Genomic DNA, 23,727 nt, shown 5'->3' with positions numbered 1-23,727 from the left:
AAACCTGTATGTCTCTCGGCAATCTGATAATCATGACAATGTGATGGTTAATTTTAAATACCTTTTCCCTTCTTTTATTATTCTCACATGTTGCTCCCCTCCCCCGAATAAATTTGATGTAGCTGGTGGGACATTCATTCTAAGAAGAGGGATGGGTAAGGTAGGGTGGGATGGTGGTATACTTCTTTAAACAAGATTCGACATTGCCTCTGCCTTGTCTGCAAATGCGCTTTATTTGGGAGAAAAGTGAGAAAACCCTTTCAATTTAAAACAAAAGTCAACGAAGTCCTTCAGTGGGAATAATATACATGTATTACATATACCTAGATAACTTATATTCTTGACTCGCAGGAGACCAACTGATGTTGAATGGGCTACCTTGTTTATACGAATAAATGAAAAAAATGAATATGAAATAAATATTGAGATAAATTATATTAAACCATGGATGCAAACATTTGCATAGCACACATAGGAAACCTAATGGATAGACTGATTCAGAACAGGTCAGTTTGCAGCGTTCAATGCACTATGTAACACTTTTTAGCGCTAATTTTCCTTTGAAAGAATGACACGGTGTACTGTATAATCCTGAAAAGTAAACTTAAAATTCAATATCTCCATATGCAATGCAAAGTATCGCTGCTACTTCATCAAACGGCGGGCCAAACGGAAAAGACAAGTTGCCAATATTATGTTGATTGTTTTCATGTTTAGCAACTATTGACTTCAGTTTTCCTCGTCGTTATTTACGCTAAGACTATGAAACATGATGGACTCTATCAGATCAAAATTCAGTTAAAAACCTGTCTAATGGAAAGGGCATATTCAACCTAGTTCTTAAATTGTAACCCTACCTTGTTATCTTATATTGGCTAATTTCACTTTAAAATTGTTCTCTTGTCATTACTACTACTTTTCATCAATATTGTAAAGCGCTTTGATATAAATTTTATATGAAAAGCGCTATATAACTAAAAGTTATATTATTATCATTATTGACTCATATAGTGAACCTACAATAACCCCTAAGGATCATTCTAATGTTAGTGTCCAATCTGGCAAACATAGGAGATGCCTCGGATAGGACACATCAGGGAGATAGGCGCTCTTTAGAAAATAAACCAACATTTTATTGGGATGTTTCAAACGATGAGTGAATTTGTTTATAATCCAATGTAAGAGCTGAGCTTTCACATTTCCGGCGGAAATGTTGTTTTTCATTAGCTATAGTGTTATTACGTTACTCATCTCCCTCGTATATCAATATCACCGTGTTCACCTATTCTGGGATAGGCTGTACATTGGAATGCCTCAAAACTGACAAAATGTGGCAGGAATGAGTCAGAATTTACCTCGCGAGCAGGAAACGCTTCAAGACGAGACATCAAATAATGCATCTCGCGAACAGAAGAGAGAAGGAGGGTGGTTTATATCGTCTGCTGGCACAGACTTAGATTTAACACCTATAGACGCATTCCCATATAATCTTAAGGCGAGCCTAGCTCGGTCCGTCTCGGCTGTCTTAGGAGCAGCTATAATACACAGCCTATAGACAGGCTATGGAAGTACATTGGAATGCCTCAAAATTGACAAAATGTGGCAGGAACGAGTCAGAATTTACCTCGCGAGCAGGAAGCGCTTCAAGACGAGACATTACAGAATGCGTCTCACGAAAAGAAGAGAGAAGGAGGGTGCTTTATATCGTCTGCTATAGACGCATTCCCATATAATCTTGAGGCGAGCCTAGCTCGGTCCGTCTCGGCTGTCTTGAAACAGCTATAATACACAGCCTATGATGTGCAGTGTGCGTGCAGTCTACATAGTCGTTTAATTCATACACTTTGTTAAAAAATACAAAGTTTTGGTATGGGGTCATGACTTTGGTTCAAATGAACATATTGGAAGTATATGCGTTGTCGCGGTTGAAATCGAGTCTAAAGTTATGAAACTGTAAATAATAAACTCTGTATGTTGTATAGCTCCCTCTCAGGGTCAAGATATTAATTAAGCTATGACACAATGTTTCTTGACTACAATCAACCGATTAGCTATTCCCGTTTGGAAATTAAATATCACAACTACATATTCTGAGATTTTCATGGTCGCAGCTACCGTTGTACGGCCGTAAGCGCTATTTGAAATTTATCAAAATTTACCGGGAGCAACGGTAAATTGTTATATTCAATTTTTCTCGAAAACAGAAGTGTTTTAGGGGTTAAATTTTCTGGTGCTTATACTACATCCACAGGGGCATCTTAATATTTAAAAATTGTAAAGATTCACTATCCAGCCAATTTTCAAAATTGTCCAAACTTTGATAGGGCCTTCGGTCCTGAAAAGCGCTATATAAGAACTAGCTATTATTATTATTATTATTATTATTACCTTTAAGCACTATGACTGACAAGGTTTCGGGCCTGCAGACTACTGTATTGTCATGCTGCTTTGATGAAGTTAAGAAAAAGGTAGAGAAAAGGTAATGATATAGATCTAGAGCGCGATTAACTAAAGGAGACAGAGATGAATTATAAGACGGGAAATGGAGGAAGAGATGTACATACAGACAGACAAGGCAGCGAGACAGACATGTACGATAGAGGCAAACAAGCATTTTAGAGAAGCGCGGACAAGCTGCATCATAAGAGTGCAGAAAAAAAATAAAGGGGCAACTAAAAACAGAGAGATGAAACGTTTATAGACGGGGCAAATAGATCACATTTTCTTTAACTGGGAAACCATTTTGTAAAATAACGCTTTACGCGATTTTTAACGTGGACAAGGGGGGGGGGGGGTCATTTGTAAGGTATTAAATAGGGGCAGTACCTGAGAAATTTTTCGATTATGAAACACATGAAGACTTGGCAGGCAATATCGAAGAAATTATGATTTTTCCGTTTAATTTGAACGTGCTTTTAAGAATCCATAATTGTGGATTCACGATTTACCGAGATTCGCTTACAGCACTGACCCATCATGCCGAATTCTTTTCATTTTTAAAGCGATCAGTCTCTCCTCCTCCTCCCTCTCTCCCTCCCTCTCCCTCTCTCTCTCTCTCTCTCTCCCCCCCCCTCTCTCCCCCCCCCCCCCCTCTCTCTCTCTCTCTTAGCATGTCAAGGAATGTCCATACCTCTTAACCCTAATAAGGCCGGGCTATTTGAGGTCTGAGTATGGCCGGGGGGGGCATTATGGCCCCCCTTAAGATCTCGGCCGCGAAGCGGCCGATCGCCGCGAAAATTTGCACGCATGTCAAGTGAAGTGTATAGAATAATATGATAATTTCAATTTTTTGAAAAATTCACTCATTTGCATATTTATGGTAATTTATGCAAATAAAGTCATAAAAATCACATTTTTACCCATAAATCATATATTATTCATATTTAAGCATTCTTTTTCACTACATATATTCATTAAACCATTATGAATAATAATATGACAAAAACATTTGGAAGAGCCAGCTTATTTCTTATGTTATCCCTTGTTTTTATAATGTCTTATGTATTTCATTGTTTTTTTAACTTATGTATTTCATTGTTTTTGTTGTTTTATTTCATTTCTCACTACAATTCAACTATATTGACTCCCAAAACAACCACCTAAACTTTAAACAAGACCCAATAACCCATGTTTGATCTGTTTTTAGGAAAAATGACTTTTCCATATGTTTTGTACACAAATCACGAAAATGAGCGATTTTAGGGCTGACATGCAATGACAAAAGGTCACGTGAAAAAATTATTTTAAAAGTTGCGCAAGACTCTAAAGAAAAAAGTCAGCGAGTGGCGGGGCGCCATCCGTATGCGTTCCCGAGCAATCAGAAAAATCGTGGAGGGGGGGGGGGCCATAATGGCCCCCCCGGCCTTATTAGGGTTAAAGGGACCTGGTAACATTGTTCAGATGAGAGAAAATTATGCTAAGGTAATGACTTCAATGCTAGATGTACAATTAAAGATAATCTGAAAAGTTTGAGTGCAAACGGACTATATATTAATGATAAGAATTCTATCTAATTCATCATACGTGTCTTTTTATTTTTGTTCTCATCATTTTTATGTTCGAATTTAGGCTGATTCAAGGGCATCATCTCTGATTTTGACAATCCACTTGAACGTTCGAGTCGGAAGACGTTGATGCAGAGACAGTGCGGGGAATTTTCCGGCAAAGTCACAATGATTGACTGTTGTAAGTGATAAAGATTCTTATCCGTATTACTGAGAAGTGATGACTGCTAGTGAGAGGAAAAGAAGAAGGAGAATGTCAAGGTGCATGTAGTCGTTTAAGGCAACAAGCAAAAAGGTCCGTAGTCTACCTTTTCATATAAAACCCTACCCTGGATCTAAAATCACGATTAAAAAAAGAAAAAATAGACCTCAGACTGCAGATTAAGCTGCTTTGTAATACTTGATTTTTATCAAAAGGATTAACCCAACGTCAACTGAAACTTCAGTAGAATACGGGTCTAAGAATTTGATTTTCATAGAATCATGGAGGTGTAGTGGTACGTGCTTCATTTACTTGACTTAAGCGTTCGAATCCCAGCTCGGCACCAACATATCCTTCGGCAAGACATTAATCCATATTTGCCACTCTCCACCCAGATGAAAATAAAAAAGGGAAAATGGTAATTGTTAGAGTAATAATAATTGCAGGGCCCTTTAGGAAGAACAGCATTGATGCTGAAGATGAAGATTCCCTGGGTAAAGGTCCAAACAAAATTATTATTTTCAGTCAACATGGTCAGAGGAAGTACTGCAACTTTACCGGCTTTAAACGTAGATGGCGGAATACAAATCTCCTGTGGTACGGGATGAAATCTAGAGTAAGCCTACTGATATAGCAGTTTCTTGCTGAGTTGAGTTTTGTTGCAGAGAGCGCTACACAAAGTACCTTTGTTGTGAGATAATGAAAACATTTTGTTTAGTAGACGGGATTGAACATTGACGCCTTCAAAGAAAACCATATAATAAAGATATTTTTGGTTTGAGAATTTTTTTCGGAATTTGTTGCATGTCAAAGAGCTAATACACTAAAAGGAATGTAATAACATTTCATACAAAAATTACGCAGTTTTTCTCATCAACCTTTAACAATGTAATGCCGGTTCAATTTAAACAAAAAATTTAAAAAATAGATTACAAATAGCATATAGCCCTGTGTAATGTAAAACATTTAAACTGCAATCACAATTATTGGGACTTGGTAACATTGTTCAGATGAGATAAAATAATCATACCGAATATCAACACCGCATTCACATAATAATAATACAATGACAATTTTCAGCTTTTAGATAGCGCTTAAAACAATGTCTCTAAGCGCTATACCCGATCATTAGATCTAGTGCTTGCCCGCACACACTGTGTGCACAATCTCCACTCACTGGGGAGCATTCCAGCCAGGCGTTACTTTACGCTCAGAAACTGTTTGACCAACGGTCGCATCCTACCGGATACCCATTTAACACCAGAGTATAGAGTAGCAATTGCAGGTTCGTAGCTTGCCAAGAGATATTAGTGCCGTGCAAGGGGGGGGGGGGAATTGAGCGGCCCTTGCCCGCCCTGGCCAAAAAAAATTAAAAAAACAAAAAAAATAATTGTGACCAAAAGTTTACCTCTTTTTATTTTTTTTAGTTAAAGGGGGTGGGGGATGTTAAGTATAAAAAACACGCTCACTTTGCCACCCCCCCCCCCCCCCCATTCGCTAAGCGAAATATTGGCCGGCACGATTTTCAAATTTCAGCACACTAAATTTCAAATTGATTTCAAATTTGGGCCTCCCCCCTAAGAACTCCTGGATCCGCGCCTCGTAATTTGTATATTGTGTAACCTGTGCGTCCACAAGTGTTAACAGCTGTAACCTAATATAAAGAACGCACCTCCTTTCAAATCTTTACGGGTTTGGGTTGACAAATGAAATGAACATCGGCCTGCAACAGTCGATCTTTGTCACACGTTCGCTGTATATTCATCCCATAACTTGGTCAGTGGGTAAACCACCTACAAACTCGCTCGAGTCATAATATATATATATCATTTTATATCAATAAAATGTTTAAAAGGATAATCATTTCCAAATTAAATTACATACAGAAAAGTAAAAGTAAAATTAAAGAGAAAAAAATAAAGGAACATAAATATACACTTAATGTACAACACTATATTGATAACAAAAAGGAATATATAAGATTATATACACACCGAAAGAAGCAAAAACGTAAGATATTAATGTTATGAGCAAAGTCCAAGGTATATCGCATTACGTTACCAATTATTCTTGAATGTCATTATCCAATAGTGAATATGATTGAAGCTGTAGTTGGGCTATCAGTTTGAAACAGTTATCAGGTATATTTATATTTTAGATGTGCTCGGTAACGTATTTTACAAATTAGCTCGGACTTGCCCTTAGATATTTTGGTTGTTCCAAAGGCGCAATACACGTGACACTATCGCGGACAGTCGCCTTTCCTTGCGATGTAGATATTCAAAGTTGGGGAACGTGACTGTAAGAGCTACACGATTTTTTCAGCGTGTATCTGGTAAGGATCCGGTCGATTGGTAATACTATGGTAGCACGGTAGATCTTTTGGAACGCCTTCAGCCAGACTGAGGGTGAAACGCTGCAAGATGGAGGTGATGAAGAGAAAAATCTCGGTCCTTGCCAACTGCTCTCCAGGACATACCCTTCGACCTAAGAAAAGACGAACCAGCAAATGAATTAAAATACAAAGAGGTATAAGCATTGACAACTACATTGTGAAGAGTGTGGTGTATTGTATGTAGGCACGGAGGCACGGAGCCACGGGGGGGGGGGGGGGGGGCACGTGCCCCCAAATTCCCGAGATCGGTTGAACTTTTTTTACCTCGATCGATTACATGTTTGTGCCCCCCCCCCCAAAAACATCAAACTCTGGCTACGTGCCTGATATGTATGTGTTTGTAAAGGCTCCTGACTCTCATTACGAGAGGTTTTGATTTCGGTCCTCGCTTGGTGCTTATCTTCTTGGACAAGGTGTTTTGCCCACATATTTTGTCCCTCTCGACATATGTGTTAATGGGTACCTGCAAACGTTGTGGTAATACTAATTGTGGGGCACACAGGAAGAGCAGTATTAATACTGATGTGGCTACCATGGGTAAATAGGCATAACCATTATTACTATAGACTGTCTATTGCTACACTTTGTATAATCGTTAGTTTCCATGAGGAAGTAGTCAACACAATTTTCGCTAGTGTTGTAAGTTTAGCTGGGGAAGATGATATGCGGTCACTAACATATAAGCACTCAATTCGCAGTAAAAATTTCACTTACCTGTTCCAAAAAAGATTGGTTCACGTTTCCTATCAAACTGCCCATCCTCAGTCAGGAATCTGTCTGGTCTAAACTCCAGTGGCTCCTCCCAGAGAGAGGGACTGAGGAATAGATGGGACATGTTTGTCGTGACCACACTCCCCTTTGGAATGTCGTACTCGCCAACCTGACAATCTTGTTCGGCGACGCGGGCAATATGGAGATCGATAGCTGGTCGCAAACGCATACATTCTGCGATGGTTGCCATGGCTATAGGCATCCGGTGACGATCGGAGAAACGCGGATCACGTTCCTGGCCGATGACGTCAAAGATCTCTTGACGGACTCGATGTTGTGCTTCGGGATAGCATGCCAGGGTGTGGAGGCTCCAGGAGATAGAGGTGGCTGATGTCTCCAATCCAGCAACAATCAAATCAAATGAGCATGCCAAGAGATTGATTTCATCAAAGGAGCCTTTGTTATTCTTTGTTAAAACAAAAACAGTTGAAAAATATTATTTTGTAAATTTGTTTTCTTCTAGAGTACCGAAGTGCTAACGTCATATTCACTGTTCGTCTAGGTTACTGGTTGAAAACAACAGAAACTGCTCATGGGTTTCACCGCGAAATCATTCAAGCAACATGTCGAAAGCAGGGTAAATTCAGAATTTGGGGTTGGTGGGATCAGCGCACCATCATGACACTGTTCAGCACAAAATTGCTTAGAACCATTAACCTTGTCAACTTGGTTTGTATGCTCTGACGTGTATACATTGGTAATAGTGAGTTTAAAGGGATGGTTGAGTTCTGTTTTCAGACCGCAAATGCCTTCAAAGTGCATGGTTATTGCTCTTATTCTTATCTATGACATTTCTAGTGCCCTTTTAGAACCTAAAATTGCTTTGGAGGTAATTTTAGACCCCAAAATTTGTGAAATTTAGCGAATACGATCATACCAATTCAGCTCTACTTTCACAAAAATACGTTGACCGTTAGTTAATCAATTAATTAATAATAACAATACATGGGCCGGCTGGTTGTGCGTAATATAACCAACACGAAAATGCCAACAAAAAAGCCAAGCTAGGAGCAAATGAAGCAAGAACAAATGTGAGATTTCGAGAAAAGAACCCCCCCCCAAAAAAAAAAAAAAAATAAAATAAAATAAATAAATAAATCAATCAATAAATCAATAAATCAATAAATCAATAAATAAAAATAAATAAATAAATAAATAAAATAAAATAAAATAATAATAATAATAATAATAATAATAATAAAATAATAATAAATAAATAAATAAAAATAAAGAAGATGGTTGTGAACAGCAGTGACCCGCCACCCTTCGAAATACATTAAACACGATTGTAAACAATTTTTAAGATATTGACTTTAGCACGATTTCAATATGTGATGTATTGCCTACATAAATCATTAAAGAATTGCATATCATAGAATCATAGTAAATTTTGAATTTTTCCACAGATGACAGACAATGCTATTGAATTTGCCTCTAAGGTTGATTTGAAAAGTGTTTGCGATCGTTTTAATTGTTTGTGTGCGTACGAAAAACATGATCACAACGAGTTTCGACAAATCAACCAATGTCAATTTAAATATTTAGTTCATCTCCTATTAAAGTATATGAACATCGGGGCCCCATTTCACAAAACTTGTTATCAGGGACAAATGACAGTTTTTTGTTATAAGCTAGTGAAATCCTTGCTTCTGATTGGTTATCAGCAGATTTGTCACTGATTTTTTTTTTCATTGAAAAAAAAGGTTTTGTGAAACGGGTCTCCAGTACGACGTACAATGAAATGAAAATTTTCTTGTATTGATTTCTTGAAAGTCTTTGTGATCGGGTTATGTGAAAATAATCAGGAATAAAAATAGAGAATGCTGTGCAGATGGATCCAACAGATTCGTAGGCCTACCTCTGTCGTTCTTTTTGCTATTTCGTGCAGATAGCTCTCAATATAATCAGCTGCCTCTTGGTTGGGGTTAAACTCTGACTTGTGGCTCGCAATACTTTTCTTGATGAAGTCGTACATCGCATCCCATTCCTTCGTTAGTTGACGTTTTGCAGGTGACGGGAGGACAGCGAGTATCGGTACCGAAGCTAGTATTCCAGCTGGTCCCATCAGGTCCAAAACACGATTGGAGTGTGTCATAAAGCGATGAAAATCGTCATCGTCGTAATCGTAAGTGATACCAGTCACGATTTTTGTGATGATGTTGCCGATGGAGGTATATATTATTGGCTGTGGATCAAAACGAGCACTTTGGGTATTTTCTATTTCGGTCAACATACGCTCTGCCTGTGCTCCGACGATTTCCTCAAATCTATACAGAGAAGAAAATACAGATCAGCACCATTTTAGGTTATTTTAGTTATTTATTCATTTATTCAATCACTGTTAATTTTTTTTTTTTTGCTATTTATTCAATCATTTGGTAAATTAAATTATATAAATTCATTTAAATGAGTCGCATCGACTACAAAACATTATTACAAAACCAAGATAAGACTATCACAATAAGAGAAAATAAGAGTGTTGCGGAGAGTCAGAATAGGGGAGGAAATGGGACATCCCTGTAGACCGACAGACCACGAGACCGAAAAGTAGTGAACCATCGAAAAAGGTTCCCAGAAGGCCAAATTGAAGGGCGATGGGCCTTCTGGATCTTAAGCAGAAGGTGCGTTAAACCGACGGTCTTGTGGACCGTCGATCTAGGGGAGTGTTGTTCTCATGGGCTATCGGTCTCGGGCTGTAGCTGGAGGGAAGATGGTAGGTAGGTGGAAAAATAGAAATATAAGGGTTGAAAAGGCACAACCAGTGAAAGGCCTTGTAGTAAAAAAAAAAAAAAAAAAAAAAATCATTTGTTACCTGATACCCTTGGCATCAGCTCTTTTGAAGACGGAAAGAAAGAAGCGACGTTGCTCCTTCCACACATCACCATTAGACAATGCAACACCTGGGTCAGGTAATCAAAGTTTATTAGAATTATAAATACAAGTCGTAGTAGTAGTAATAATAAAATGAGTAATAATAGTATTTGTAATAATGATAATAATGTTTATTATAATATAATAATATATAATATAATATAATATGATTTAATATATAACAATAACATAAACGTTAAATTTTTCACTTTATATCTGATCTTTAAATTCATGAACCGAGTCTTGACTTTAAGAACGTGTTTGACTGTTTAGTTTGCAATAAGCAGTATTAAAAATACATAAACACATTCCCACAACACGTACGCATAATGAAAATGTGCGCTCAAGCATTTTTTTGTTTTCATAGGTTTTTATTCGTTTCTCTCAAAGAAAATTGTACATTTATAACATAATACATTGGATACAAAATAACAAAATAATTTAACATAGGTCTTTATAAATTTACCAATGATCTTTTACATTTACATACAAAAGTTACACCTCTTCATTTTCCTTTGGAGACAAAAAAAAATTATATATATAAAAAAGGGAAAAAGCTACAAAACACCTACTACCCCCCCACCCCACACAACATTTAAACACATAACATGTACAACAGTATACAAAACACCTACTACCCCCCCACCCCACACAACATTTAAACACATAACATGTACAACAGTATACAAAACACACGCTGACATAGAACGAGCAACAAAAAAAAAAAAAAAAAAAAAAAAAAAAAAAAGAGAAGAGAGGGAGGGTCAGGAAGTTGTATATTGAGAGAAAAAAAAAAAAAAAAAAAACTGAAAACATTTATTCTAAACTTTCCAAAGCTTCCCATTTCCTTAAATGAATTGAAAGTGTGTCTCTTTCCATTGAAAGTTCCTTCTCTTCATTTCTATTTTCCAACAATCTATATTCTATTTCTTTTGCTTTTGGAGGGTTTCCCTTCTCTCTACTGTGGAAAATCATATATTTAATCAAAATTAAAATGTGGTTCAATAATTGCTCTGTTTTAAATGTAGTGTCATCTATTCCTATATGAATTTCTTTCCAGGATAATTTCTTCAAAATTGGTAAATTAAGTCTATCTCCACATTTCCCCCAGACTTCCTTTATTGTATTACATTCAAAGAATATATGTTGATAAGTTTCTTCAAAATTTTTGCAAAATGAGCACAAACCATTTTCATGGAACCTGAATCTATGTAAATGATGATTTGTATATAAAATATTATGCAATAATTTGAACTGAAATTCTCGCAGTTTACTACTTAAGGTACACATCCTTGGTTGAACATATATCTTTTCTACTTCTTTTCTTGGAATATTGTAAAGTGTCATTAAATTGCCGCCTGCCGAGTTTGTTTCTACATTCTTTTTAATTTGACTCTTATATACCATTTTTGCAGTTAAATCTTCAAATGTAAACACTTTCTTTGAAAAAATAAATTCTAAACTAAAGCCAGTGTGAATTGCTTTTCTTAAAGGTTGAACATTCTGTTTCCATTCATAAGGGGCTACGTTATAAATTTGTTTTACTTTATCAATTTCCACTCTGCTCAAACCTAACATTATAAAATGAGCTTCAGGTTTCAATTCTCCATTTTCTTCACAAATGTGATGAATTCGATATATATTTTTCAAAAACAAAGTTTCCTCAAATAAGGTTTGACCTTCTAGTTGAATAAAATTATTATTATACAATATTTCATTCCCTTTGTATCTCTCTTCTGTTTTAACATATTCTTTCATATCTATCCATGCTTTCAGAAGATTCTGATAAAAGGAAGGTAACATAAGTTTCACTGTATCTCTCCAATAATTGCAATAAAATATTAAATTACCTCCTATCGGTCTCATTAAATATTTAAAGTATTGTTTCCATTTGATATCATGAGTTCCTGTTACAAGCCTTTTTATCCACATTATTCTTTGTGCTTTTACAAACAACCTAAAATTCATCATTTTGAGCCCACCCTGCTGATAGTCTAACATCATTGTACTTCTTTTAATTTTATCTTTACCTCTCCACAAAAAATCAAAACATATTACTTCCATTTCTTTGTATACCCACTCTGGAACTGGCATTAGTGATGTTACATATGTCAATTTAGAATATCCATATACTTTCATCAATTGAATTTTACCCATTAAAGTTAGGTCACGCTGTTTCCACCACGTCAGTAGTTTTTTAATTTTGCTCAATATTTCCTTATAATTCATTTTTTCCTTGATATCTACATGAACTGAAAAATAAACACCTAATATTTTAACAGCATCTACAAGTTTCCCAAACGGAAATATGTTATTAGACACCTGTGGGCCCAGGGGCAGAATATATGTCTTATCCTTGTTTAACTTTAATCCTGATATTTTATAAAAACCTTCTAAAACGTGTTCTATTTCCTTAACTGAACTCATATCTTTGATGAAGAGTGTTATATCATCAGCATATAATACTTGCTTTATTTCTGTATTTCCAAAACAAATTCCTTTTACCAATTGATTGTTTCTAATCGTATGAGCTAAAATTTCAATGCATAAAATGAACAGGTATGGAGATAATGGGTCTCCTTGTCTAATTCCTCTTTCAACTTTAAAATAACCTGTTGATGCGTTTCCATTCATAACACAGCTTTCAGTATTAGTATAAAGTATATTCACCCATTTACAAAACAATGGTCCAAACCCAAATGAATTTAAGACTTTGTATAGAAAACAATGAGAAACAGAGTCGAATGCCTTTTCAAAATCTAAGGCCATCAAAAAAGCATTTTCCTTATAAAAAGAAGTATGAAAAATCATGTCATCTATTATTCTTATGGCTTCTCCAATGTTTCTATTCTTAACATATCCAAGTTGATCAGAAGATACAATATCAGGTAAAATTTCTTGCAATCTCTTTGAAAGTATCTTTGTTAAAATTTTATAATCCACATTTAAAAGAGAAATCGGTCTGTAATTCTTAATAAAGTCTGAATCTTTATCTTTTTTATGTATCAAGGTGATAACTGCTTGTCTCTGAGAGGCCGATAGTTCTCCATGATTAAAGGCTTCATTAAAAGATGCAAGGATTAGATCTCCAATTACCGGCCAAAATTTAAGATAAAACTCTACACTTAAGCCATCATTTCCTGGTGATTTATTTAATTTCATATTTTTTAATATTTCTATACATTCCCTTTCTACTATCTTTTCTTCACCTAAACCCCTTAAGGTCTCGTTCAATTTTGGCATGTTACTAGGGAAAAATTCTAAACCTCCATCTAGTACAACTTCTTTTTTTTTATACAACTGACTGTAAAACTGTTTTATTCCCTCGACAATTTCTTTTTCCTTAGTAACAATCTTTCCGTTTACGTTTAATTTCTGTATTACACTTTTCTTTCTATTTGCTTCCATGAGCTGTTTAAAAAATGCTGTATTCTTCTCTCCACATTCATACCAAGAGGCCCTTGATCGTATTTTTAAACCTTCATTAATATAGTCATAAAATACTCTTAGTTGTTGTTTCTTAATTTTCAGTTGTTCAAGGATATCTTTATAATGTACATTATTGATTGATAGTAGATTTTCTTCCAAGTCTTCAATTTCTTTTTCTAGCTTTTCTATTTTTTCCTTCCTTTCCCTTGCCCTTTTCTTTGAAAATTTAGTTGTAAACCTGCGTATTTCCATTTTGATATAGTCCCATAATACTCTCTTGTCTTTTATCTCAGATAACATTTTGTTCTTTAAAGTCTTTATTTCTTCCTTCATCTTTAAAACATAGTCTCTATCATTTACCAAGCTATTATTGAACTTCCAATAACCCCTTTTACCCTGAAATTGTCCAGACGTTCTATCATGCAGAACCAAATTAACAGCTGAATGGTCGGGTGCTAAGGAGGGAATAATGTCACATTTGGATGTTATCTGTTCTAAATTCTCTGATATAATGAAATAATCCAAACGGCTTTGCATAAATGGATTCCCTTGTCTATAAGTATATTGTTTTTTATCTTTATTTTTATTTCTCCATACATCTCTTAATCTAAATTCATCCATGAATTCTTCTAATTTGCTACTGAATTTTGATTGCTTCTTTGTAACTTGTCCAAAATAATCTAAGTTCTTGTCTCTAATAACATTAAAATCACCTCCAAGAACTACTGGGTTCCCTTCTGAATTGTTTCTATACAACAACTCCCTTAAATCCATTAAACATTTTATTTGCTCCCCTTCGTTATTTCCAGTAGGAAAATAAACATTTCCTAGCAACATCTTCTGACCTTGTATATTACATCTAATCAATAAATATCTTCCATTTATGTCTGCACAAGTGTCACTAATTTCAATGTCTAACTTACTATTTATTAATACCAAAACTCCTCTACTGTGGCTTGTACCATGACTAAAGATACAATTCCCGCCCCACTCCAATTGCCATTTCTTTTCGATATCAGGTGTACTGTATGTTTCTTGTAAGTATATTATATCTATAGACTTTGTCCTAAACCAATTAAACATTTTTTCTCGTTTGCTTCTATCTCTAATTCCCCTCACGTTTAGTGTAAGATAGTTACATGAAAACAAGTTCCCTTTATTATCCATCTTTTTTTTGTTGAAATAAACCCTTATCTATATATGAGCTGGGACCCTCTATAAATTCCGACCTTGCAGATAAAGGGATCATCTCTTGGCAAATTAATATTTTTAATGAAACAACTTCACGACCCTCTTCCCTACCAGAAAGGAAACTAAGAAAGAAAAAGAATATGTATAAATACATGAGACTACTACAAATATTCGAGAACCCATATTTGAAAAAAAAAAAAAAAAAAAAAAAAAAAAAAAAAAAAAAAAAAAAAAAAAAAAAAAAAAAAAAAAAAAAAAAAAAGAAAAGGAAATAAAAGGAAAAGAACACAAGAAAACATAAGATGACAACATGAAACAGACAAATAACAGAGTTCGCGTGGCGAATCATACATAATGATTAACCAGACTGCCTTTGCAAACGTTGCATGGCAGTCCCCTCCCCCCTCTCCCCTAATTTAGCTTTCCTACTTATTTGTCATACAGCCTGCAATTGAAAATTATGCACTGTCTGACCTTTGTTTCTACATTTCCTTGTAAAAAAAATAAATAAAATCAAACTAATATCTTCCTACAAATCTACTACATCATGGTCTTTTTCCATGTAAAGGTTAATCAACAACAAAAAAAACAAAAAAAAGAAAAGAAAAAAAAAAAAAAAAAAAGAAGATAGACCACACTCTGTGCTATCTCCATCTCAATTCAAAACTTTTCTATCCTGCCTTCATTGTATAACGCTTACAATTCAAAGACTATGCCATATCTCCCCTTCTTTCTACCTTCAACAGTTCTCAAAACAAATACCTTACTACCGATCGACTGCATTGTAACTCATTAACATTTGGATTAAGGTAGTGTTCTGAAACTCCTGCTAGTAAAATTGCATTGAGAAACTACTTCTCTTTTAACCTTTGCAGCAACATAGCAAAAAAAAAAAAAAAAAAAAAAAAAAAAAAAAAATCACTACATCAATAAATATTCCTTTCAAGTTGCTTCTACAGTGTAAATACATTTCCTCTGTGCTGTCTCCATCTCAATTCAACACTTTTCTCTCTTGCCTTCATTGTACATTCATCTTGCCATTTCAAACTACAGTAAGCCATATCTCCCTACTTGTACATTCCAGTTAATAAAACCAATGACTTCCTGCATATCCACTGCTATTACATCAATGGTCTTTTTCATATAGGAGTACAACAAAAAATAAAACTAATATCTTCCTACAAATCTACTACATCATGGTCTTTTTCCATGTAAAGGTTAATCAACAACAACAAAAAAACAAAAAAAAACAAAAAAAAAGATAGACCACTCTCTGTGCTATCTCCATCTCAATTCAAAACTTTTCTATCCTGCCTTCATTGTATAACGCTTACAATTCAAAGACTATGCCATATCTCCCCTTCTTTCTACCTTCAACAGTTCTCAAAACAAATACCTTACTACCGATTGACTGCATTATTGTAACTCATTAACATTTGGATTAAGGTAGTGTTCTGAAACTCCTGCTAGTAAAATTGCATTGAGAAACTACTTCTCTTTTAACCTTTGCAGCAACATAGCAAAAAAAAAAAAAAAAAAAAAATCACTACATCAATAAATATTCCTTTCAAGTTGGTTCTACAGTGTAAATACATTTCCTCTGTGCTGTCTCCATCTCAATTCAACACTATTCTCTCTTGCCTTCATTGTACATACATCTTGCCATTTCAAACTACAGTATGCCATATCTCCCTACTTGTACATTCCAGTTAATAAAACCAATGACTTCCTGCATATCAACTGCTATTACATCAATGGTCTTTTTCATATAGGAGTACAACAAAAGAAGGGTTAAAACCCCCATGTATAAATTATCATATGTCCTACCCAGCATCTTCCCCCCATTATTATGCCTTTTATCTACTAACCAAAGTACATGTTCCATCTTCCTTTCTGTCAATCTTCTGTCATTAATACTTGGATTAAGACTGTACTCTGAAACTAACCTAAACAAATTTGCATGAAGAAATCCCTTCTCTTTCATATTTGTAATAACATATAAAGAATTCATACTCTCTACCTTTCTTTTTCTGTGCAAGAAACATTTCCACTCTCAACTTTACTGAAGGAAATAGTCTACATATAATATTTCTTCAAAATAGCTCCTCTATTACATTTCCTCTGTGCTATCTCAATCTCAATTCAAAACTTTTCTATCCTGCCTTCATTGTATACCGCTTGCAATTCAAGACTATGCCATATCTCACCCTTCTTTCTACATTCAACAGTTCACAAAAGGAATACCTTACTACAGATCGACTGCATTATTGTAACTCATTAACATTTGGATTTAGGCAGTGTTCTGAAACTGCTGTAAGTAAAATTGCTTCGAGAAACTGTTTCTCTTTTAACACTTGTAACAACACAGCAAAAAAAAAAAAAAAAAAAAAAAAAAACTTCAACAGTTCTCAAAACAAATACCTTACTACAAATCGACTGCATTGTAACTCATTAACATTTGGATTAAGGTAGTGTTCCGAAACTGCTGCAAGTAAAATTGCTTCGAGATACTTCTTTCTTCTTTTTTTTATCTTTGCAACAACACAGCATAGCAAAAAAAAAAAAAAAAAAAAAAAAAAAAAAAAAAAAAAAAAAAAGGCTTCATTGTACATACAGCTTGCCATTTCAAACTATCGTATGCCCTATCTTACCTCCTTGTACATTCCAGTTAATAAAACCAATAACTTCCTGCATATCAACTGCGATTACATCAATGGTCTTTTTCATGTAGGAGTACAACAATAGAAGGGTTAAAACCCCCATGTATAAATTATCATATGTCCAACCCAGCATCTTCCCTCCATTATTATGCCTTTTTATCTACTAACCAAAGTACATGTTCCATCTTCCTTTCTGTCAATCTTCTGTCATTAATACTTGGATTAAGACTGTACTCTGAAACTAACCTAAACAAATTTGCATGAAGAAATCCCTTCTTCTCTTTCATATTTGTAATAACAGATAAAGAATTAATACTCTCTACCTCTCCTTTTCTGTACAAGAAACTTCTCCACCCTCAACTTTACTGAAGGAAATAGTCTACATATAATATTTCTTCAAAATAGCTCCTCTATTACATTTCCTCTGTGCTATCTCAATCTCCATTAAAAGCTTTTCTATCCTGCCTTCATTGTATAACGCTTGCAATTCAAGACTATACCATATCTTACTCTTCTTTCTACATTCAACAGTTCACAAAACAAATACCTTACTACAGCTCGATTGCATTGTAACTCATTTACATTTGGATTAAGGCAGTGTTCTGAAACTGCTGCAAGTAAAATTGCATTGAGAAACTACTTCTCTTTTAACACTTGCAACATCACAGCAACAACAAAAAAAAAAAAAAAAAAAAAATCACTTTATAAATATTCCTTCCAAGTTGCTTCTACAGTGTAAATACATTTCCTCTGTGCTATCTCCATCTCAATTAAACACTATTCTCTCTTGCCTTCATTGTACATACAGTGTACAGCTTGCCATTTCTAACTACCGTATGCCATATCTCACCTCCTTGTACATTCCAGTTAATAAAACCAATGAGTTCCTGCATATCAACTGCGAATGCTTCGCGCCATGACCGTCATGTAGGGGTACAACAAAAGAAGGGTTAAAACCCCCATGTATAAATTATCATATGTCCTACCCAGCATCTTCCCCCCATTATTATGCCTTTTTATCTACTAACCAAAGTACATGTTGTACATTCCAGTTCATAAACCAATGAGTTCCTGCATATCAACTGTGATTGCATCGCGCCATGACCGTCATGTAGGGGTACAACAAAAGAAGGGTTAAAACCCCCATGTATAAATTATCATATGTCCAACCCAGCATCTTCCCCCCATTATTATGCCTTTTTATCTACTAACCAAAGTACATGTTCCATCTTCCTTCTGTCAATCTTCTGTCATTAACACTTGGATTAAGACTGTACTCTGAAACTAAACTGCTTTCATTGTATAACGCTTGCAATTCAAGACTATGCCATATCTCACTCTTCTTTCTACATTCAACAGTTCACAAAACAAATACCTTACTACATAGTACAGATCGACTGCATTGTAACTCATTCAACACTATTCTATCCTGCCTTGATTGTACATACTGCATGTCATCCTAAGTTCACAATACAAAACAGCCTACGGTAATAACAAAATTCCTTATCTCAATACAACCTGTTCTATGTGTACAGCTTGCATTTCCAACTATGCACAATCTCACCTCCTCCTACCTACCCCAGTTCACAAAACTCCTTTTCTTATTTCATATAAATGGACCAGCAACCGGCAACCTTTCTTTAAGATGTCTTCAAGAATTCCAATAAAACTTAATAAAACAGATGCCATCCCCTTAAAAAGATTTGTTTTTGTTGTCAATCTAAGTATTATGCATATGATATGAACATTTTTAGCCTGTCCACTGTAATAGTCAAAATATGTCGTTTACAGGAATTTTATTCTCTCTCTCCCGGAGTCGTTCGCATTTCTATCTACATCATGCTTCCTGTTACTCTTAACATCTTGAACCTACTTTGAATTTCACTAGTTATAAAAGCACAGTTAATTGTTTCCTTCAAAGGAGGAGTTTCTGCTTTTATATCAACTATCGTCTGCGGGTTATACACTCATTAATTGTCATGTTTTTCTTCTAATTTTGAATCACTTATCACACTGCCTGAATGCAAAGTCTTCTTTCATAAGTGCAGTTTTTAAATTACCAACTGCAGTTACTAAAACAAACAACAACAACAAAAAAAAAAAAACAAAAAAAAAAAACAAAGCCAAGCCACTAATTCTTCTTTCAATGTGAAGGCTTGAAGGTGTAGATTATCTAGATCCCTTGATAAATAATTCATACCATCAAAAATCATTTTCTTTTCTTTTTTTTTCTTTTACCCAGCTTAACACATCATTAGGTAACTCTGTTTTTTTTTCTCCGTTTAAATGCAACATAAAAGAAACACGGTATAATTCTTACACATAATATACAGGCCAGCAAGAAAGTATTATTTCATGTCCTTTCTTTCTCTTCTTCAAAAATACCAAAAAAAAAAATTCCTTAATGTCAGTTCTCAGCTACTTGAGTACTTCTTCTTCTCTTCAAACGTTGGTTTTTTTTTTTTTTTTTCCTTTCCTTTCCCTGTACTGAAGAATACCTCACTACTTCGTATCTCTCTGCTTCTTGTCGAGCTGATTTCTCACTTTCATTCCAGTTTCAGATAGTTTGCTGTTCCAATCTTTAGGCTAATTATATTTATCGTTAATAATGTCTGTTCTCCTTCTGTTTCTCTCTTTCATCCTTCTTCAGATCATAATGATTGCTCAAATAATTCTTAATAATAGATTATACTTATCTAGCTTTCTGGTTAAACTGGCTTTACACCCTCCACATGTACTTCCATCCCTTCGTCTGCCATCCCTTCGTCTGCCTTGGCCTTTCCGTCACTCCTTACGTTGGTCGCTCCTCGGGATAATTCCTTGGTCGACGTCGCTCCGGGTACCGGGTGTAGTGGGCTGTTAGAACGCTTGTCTTGTCCTTTTGGTCCTGTTCTTCTGCATTGGTCGATGAATCCTGCCTGCTTTTCTATAGGTAGGACTACCCTATCCACATACAGCTTCCATGGCTCCGTTTTCGAGAAATAAGCCAACTTCCCCGCATTTCTCGCTTCTCTCAGTGCTTCCATTTGTTGTCTTCTCCGTTGTCTCGTTCTAATTGGCAAATCCTGCGTAATGTACATCTTTGTGCCTTTAAGATTTTTTGCATTTTTCAATACAAGTTCTCTGTCCGCGTAATGCACAAATCGAGCCTTTATTGGTCTCGGCCTCACTGCCGCCGCAACGCGATGAACTCGTTGGTATTGTATTCCTTCTATCAGGCCGAACTCTAGCTTCAGATGCGACGTATAAAATTCTTCTAACACCTTGGACACATTCTCCGCCCCATTTTCAGGTTCCTTCTCCGGAATTCCTAAAAACACCAAGTTTTCTCTGCTTATGTATGTGCTTAGTCTGTCTATCTCCTCCTTTAATTGCATTCTATCTTCTTCCACTTGCTTTTTCATATTCGGAATGGTGTCGTTTTTCAAATGTTCTATGTCATTTGCGTTGTAGTCGACAGAAGTGATAACTTCAGCTATTTTGGCTTCGAACTGCTTAATTTCTGTAGTTATTCTGCTTTCTAGTCCTCGAATTTCCATCTGAAATTTGTTCCAAATTTGTTCTGACTGAGCATCGAGCAGCTGTTGAATTGAAGGTAAAAGCTCCTGCGGGCTGCCACGTAGGTCTTTTCTCAATTGCCCATCCGCGCCCGAGCGCTGGCGGGCTCTCTTGGGATGTGCCATAATAATTGCATGCTAGGTAACCTTGCGATCGATCTACATTCAGCCAGATGACGTATTTACTGTACAAAACTTTACATGTTGGATCAGTAAACTCGGGATTACACTGCACATAGGTGCCATTCAGCTGATCTGTCATTACTGCAATTTTCATTCAACATTCATGATCTTCCTCAATCTAAAAGAAGAAAAAAAAAAAGGGGGGGTGGTCATCACCTACCTGCATTCTCTCTTCCCGTAAGAGTCTTGATGATGGGGACAGGCATTCTGCCCATCATGTTCACACTACCCATTACATCATGTGACATCTGAACATTGTTCAACACATATACCCGGATGTTTAATAGCTTGAAGGAAATCACGTCCCCATACTTGTTGGTCCAGTCATTCACCACCTGTTTATGTAAAAATATGACATTAACTTTGTGTTATATAAGTTCATGCAGCTCTATGTAGGCTATTGTATTCCCTATTTTAAAGGTTGAGACACACTTTATTAAGGCTTTATGTCTTTCTCATAGTATACTTTGGTGGGAATGTTGTAGATTAATGGGCGAAAATGCGATAAATATCTCAGAACAACCACAGGTTAGTTCTCCTTTAATTGACAAGTATACATTCAATGCGCTGTCTATTTACACCGAGCATGGACATTCACAGGCAATACAATCATCTTTATCTCACAAAATAAATAGCATTGTATTATTTACCTCATGTTGTTGCTTCTTTGTGAAAATCAAGCTGAAGAAACTCCCGAAGAGAGGTAATCCTGTCGGGCCCGGTGGGTAGTGGAATTTTCTACCCTGCCCTCGTCGGTAAATGAAATAAACCAGAAAAGTAGCAAGTGTAACTGCAAGTATGTAACTGCGAATCGAGTTTGGAACTGCAGGCCGATTATTTTCCTCCATCTTACTTGATAGCTATATAGGGCTAGACGATCGAGACTGTAATACAATCCAGTTTTAATGTTATGACCCCACACTGGAAACGTTTCGTCAGTTTGGAAGAAAGCAAGTCAGGCGTCCATTGGTACAGTAACTGCGTGAAAGCTTTCGTCCCTGTGAAGCCTTATCTGCATAATTCGATTCAATTCAATTCAATTCATGTTTGGTTTGCTCGCATATACAAAGTAAAAAAACTTGTCAAATGGATCATTTAACACTTTTAAATCAGAGATGCACGGGCCTACGTGTTATCAGTGTCTGTGATATGGTGTTATATTGAAGCCAGGGGCGTACGCAGGGGGGGGGGGGTTGGGGGTTCAAACCCCCCCTTTGGTATTTTTATGTATGTAAACCCCCCTAAAAAAACCTATAACCCCCCCCCCTTTTTTTGTTTTTGTTTTTTTATTATTATTAAAAAAAAAAAAAAAAAAAAAAATTATACCCACGGCTAACCTAAATAAGGTGACCTTACCTCCCCCCCCAACGACAAAAAATGTCAAATTTTGAAATTTCGAGACCAAAAAAAAAAAAAAAAGTGTCCGCTTACCCCCCCCCCCCCCCCCCCCCCCCCCCCCCCCCCCCCGGCTTTCATCGAAAGGGTGCGGTGCGGCGCGGCGCGGTGTGGTGTGCTCAACGCACCCATTCGATAAAAGAGGGGGGGCTTTTCTCGAAAGGGTGCGTTGAGAGCGGAGTACCGTTTTTAACACACCCTTTCGATAAAAGAGGGGGGGCTTTTCTCGAAAGGGTGCGTCGACTAGTCTTTCGCATCAGTCGTTTAAAATGAAAGGACAAAAGGTAATAGTTGCCAATTTAAGTATATCGAAAATGTATTAATAAAATGGAATGGTCTTGATTACAGAGTGGTCTCTTTCGTTATTACTATGTTGATGGGGGAGACAGAGAGAAGGAAAAAAGGGAAAGGGAAAGGGAAGATAAAAGGAAAGAATAAGAAGAAAAGAGGGAAACTGGGGGGGGGGGCGAAGGGCTCTTGCCTCCTCACCCCCCCCCCCCCGCCAAAAAATAAATAAGAGAGAGAGAGAGAGAAGGGAAAGGGAAAGGAAAAGAAAATATAAAAGGACAGAGAGAAGAGGAAGAAGGAAAGAGGGAAACGGGGGAAGGGCGAAAGGCTCTTACCTCCCCCCCCCCCCCTCCCGCCAAAAAATAAATAAGAGAGAGAGAGAGAGAGGAGGGAAAAGGAAAGGGAAAGAAAATATAAAAGGAAAGGGAGAAGAGGAAGAAGAAGAAAAGAGGGAAACGGGGGAAGGGCGAAGGACTCTAATTGCCCCCCCCCCCCCGCCAAAAAATAAATCAGAGAGAGAGAGAAGGGAAAGGGAAAGGGAAGATAAAAGGAAAGAAAGAAGAGGAAGAAGAAGAAAAGAGGGAAACGAGGGCAAAGGGCTTTTGCCTCCACCCCCCCCCCCCGCCCCCCCCCCCCCCGCCAAAAAAAAAATAAGAGAGAGAGAGAAGGGAAGGGGAAAGGGAAAGAGAAGATAAAAGGAAAGAAAGAAGAGGAAGAACAATAAAAGAAGGAAACCGGGGAAGGGCGAACGGCTCTTGCCTCCCCTCGCCAAAAAATAAAT

General features: G+C 36.3%; 1 protein-coding gene across 1 annotated transcript; it reads right to left on the bottom strand.

The window, feature by feature from the left end:
- Positions 1-6,301: 6,301 nt before the first annotated feature.
- On the bottom strand, positions 6,302-22,244 carry LOC583527 (cytochrome P450 2J2). Its single transcript, XM_783432.5, has 6 exons — positions 21,914-22,244; positions 21,424-21,598; positions 10,185-10,272; positions 9,231-9,639; positions 7,316-7,778; positions 6,302-6,693 (listed from the first exon to the last, which is right to left on the bottom strand). The coding sequence occupies exons 1-6, from the start codon at positions 22,109-22,111 to the stop codon at positions 6,515-6,517; spliced, it is 1,512 nt and encodes a 503-aa protein (XP_788525.3). The 5' UTR covers positions 22,112-22,244; the 3' UTR covers positions 6,302-6,514.
- Between the last annotated feature and the right edge of the window lie 1,483 nt (positions 22,245-23,727).

This window comes from Strongylocentrotus purpuratus, unplaced genomic scaffold (genome assembly GCF_000002235.5).
Source record: "Strongylocentrotus purpuratus isolate Spur 01 unplaced genomic scaffold, Spur_5.0 spur5_scaffold_10, whole genome shotgun sequence".
NCBI lineage: Eukaryota > Metazoa > Echinodermata > Echinoidea > Camarodonta > Strongylocentrotidae > Strongylocentrotus > Strongylocentrotus purpuratus.
The sequence above is the reverse complement of the archived record's forward strand: the minus strand, read 5'-3'. Positions and strand labels throughout refer to the sequence as shown.

Excerpts from the sequence above, each read along its gene's own strand:
- LOC583527 (XM_783432.5), bottom strand. The coding sequence starts at position 22,111 with ATGGAGGAAAATAATCGGCCTGCAGTTCCAAACTCGATTCGCAGTTAC. Across the intron at positions 21,599-21,913 it reads CAAAGAAGCAACAACATGAG|GTGGTGAATGACTGGACCAA; the intron begins GTAAATAATACA and ends TTACATAAACAG. Across the intron at positions 10,273-21,423 it reads TACGGGAAGAGAGAATGCAG|GTGTTGCATTGTCTAATGGT; the intron begins GTAGGTGATGAC and ends TACCTGACCCAG.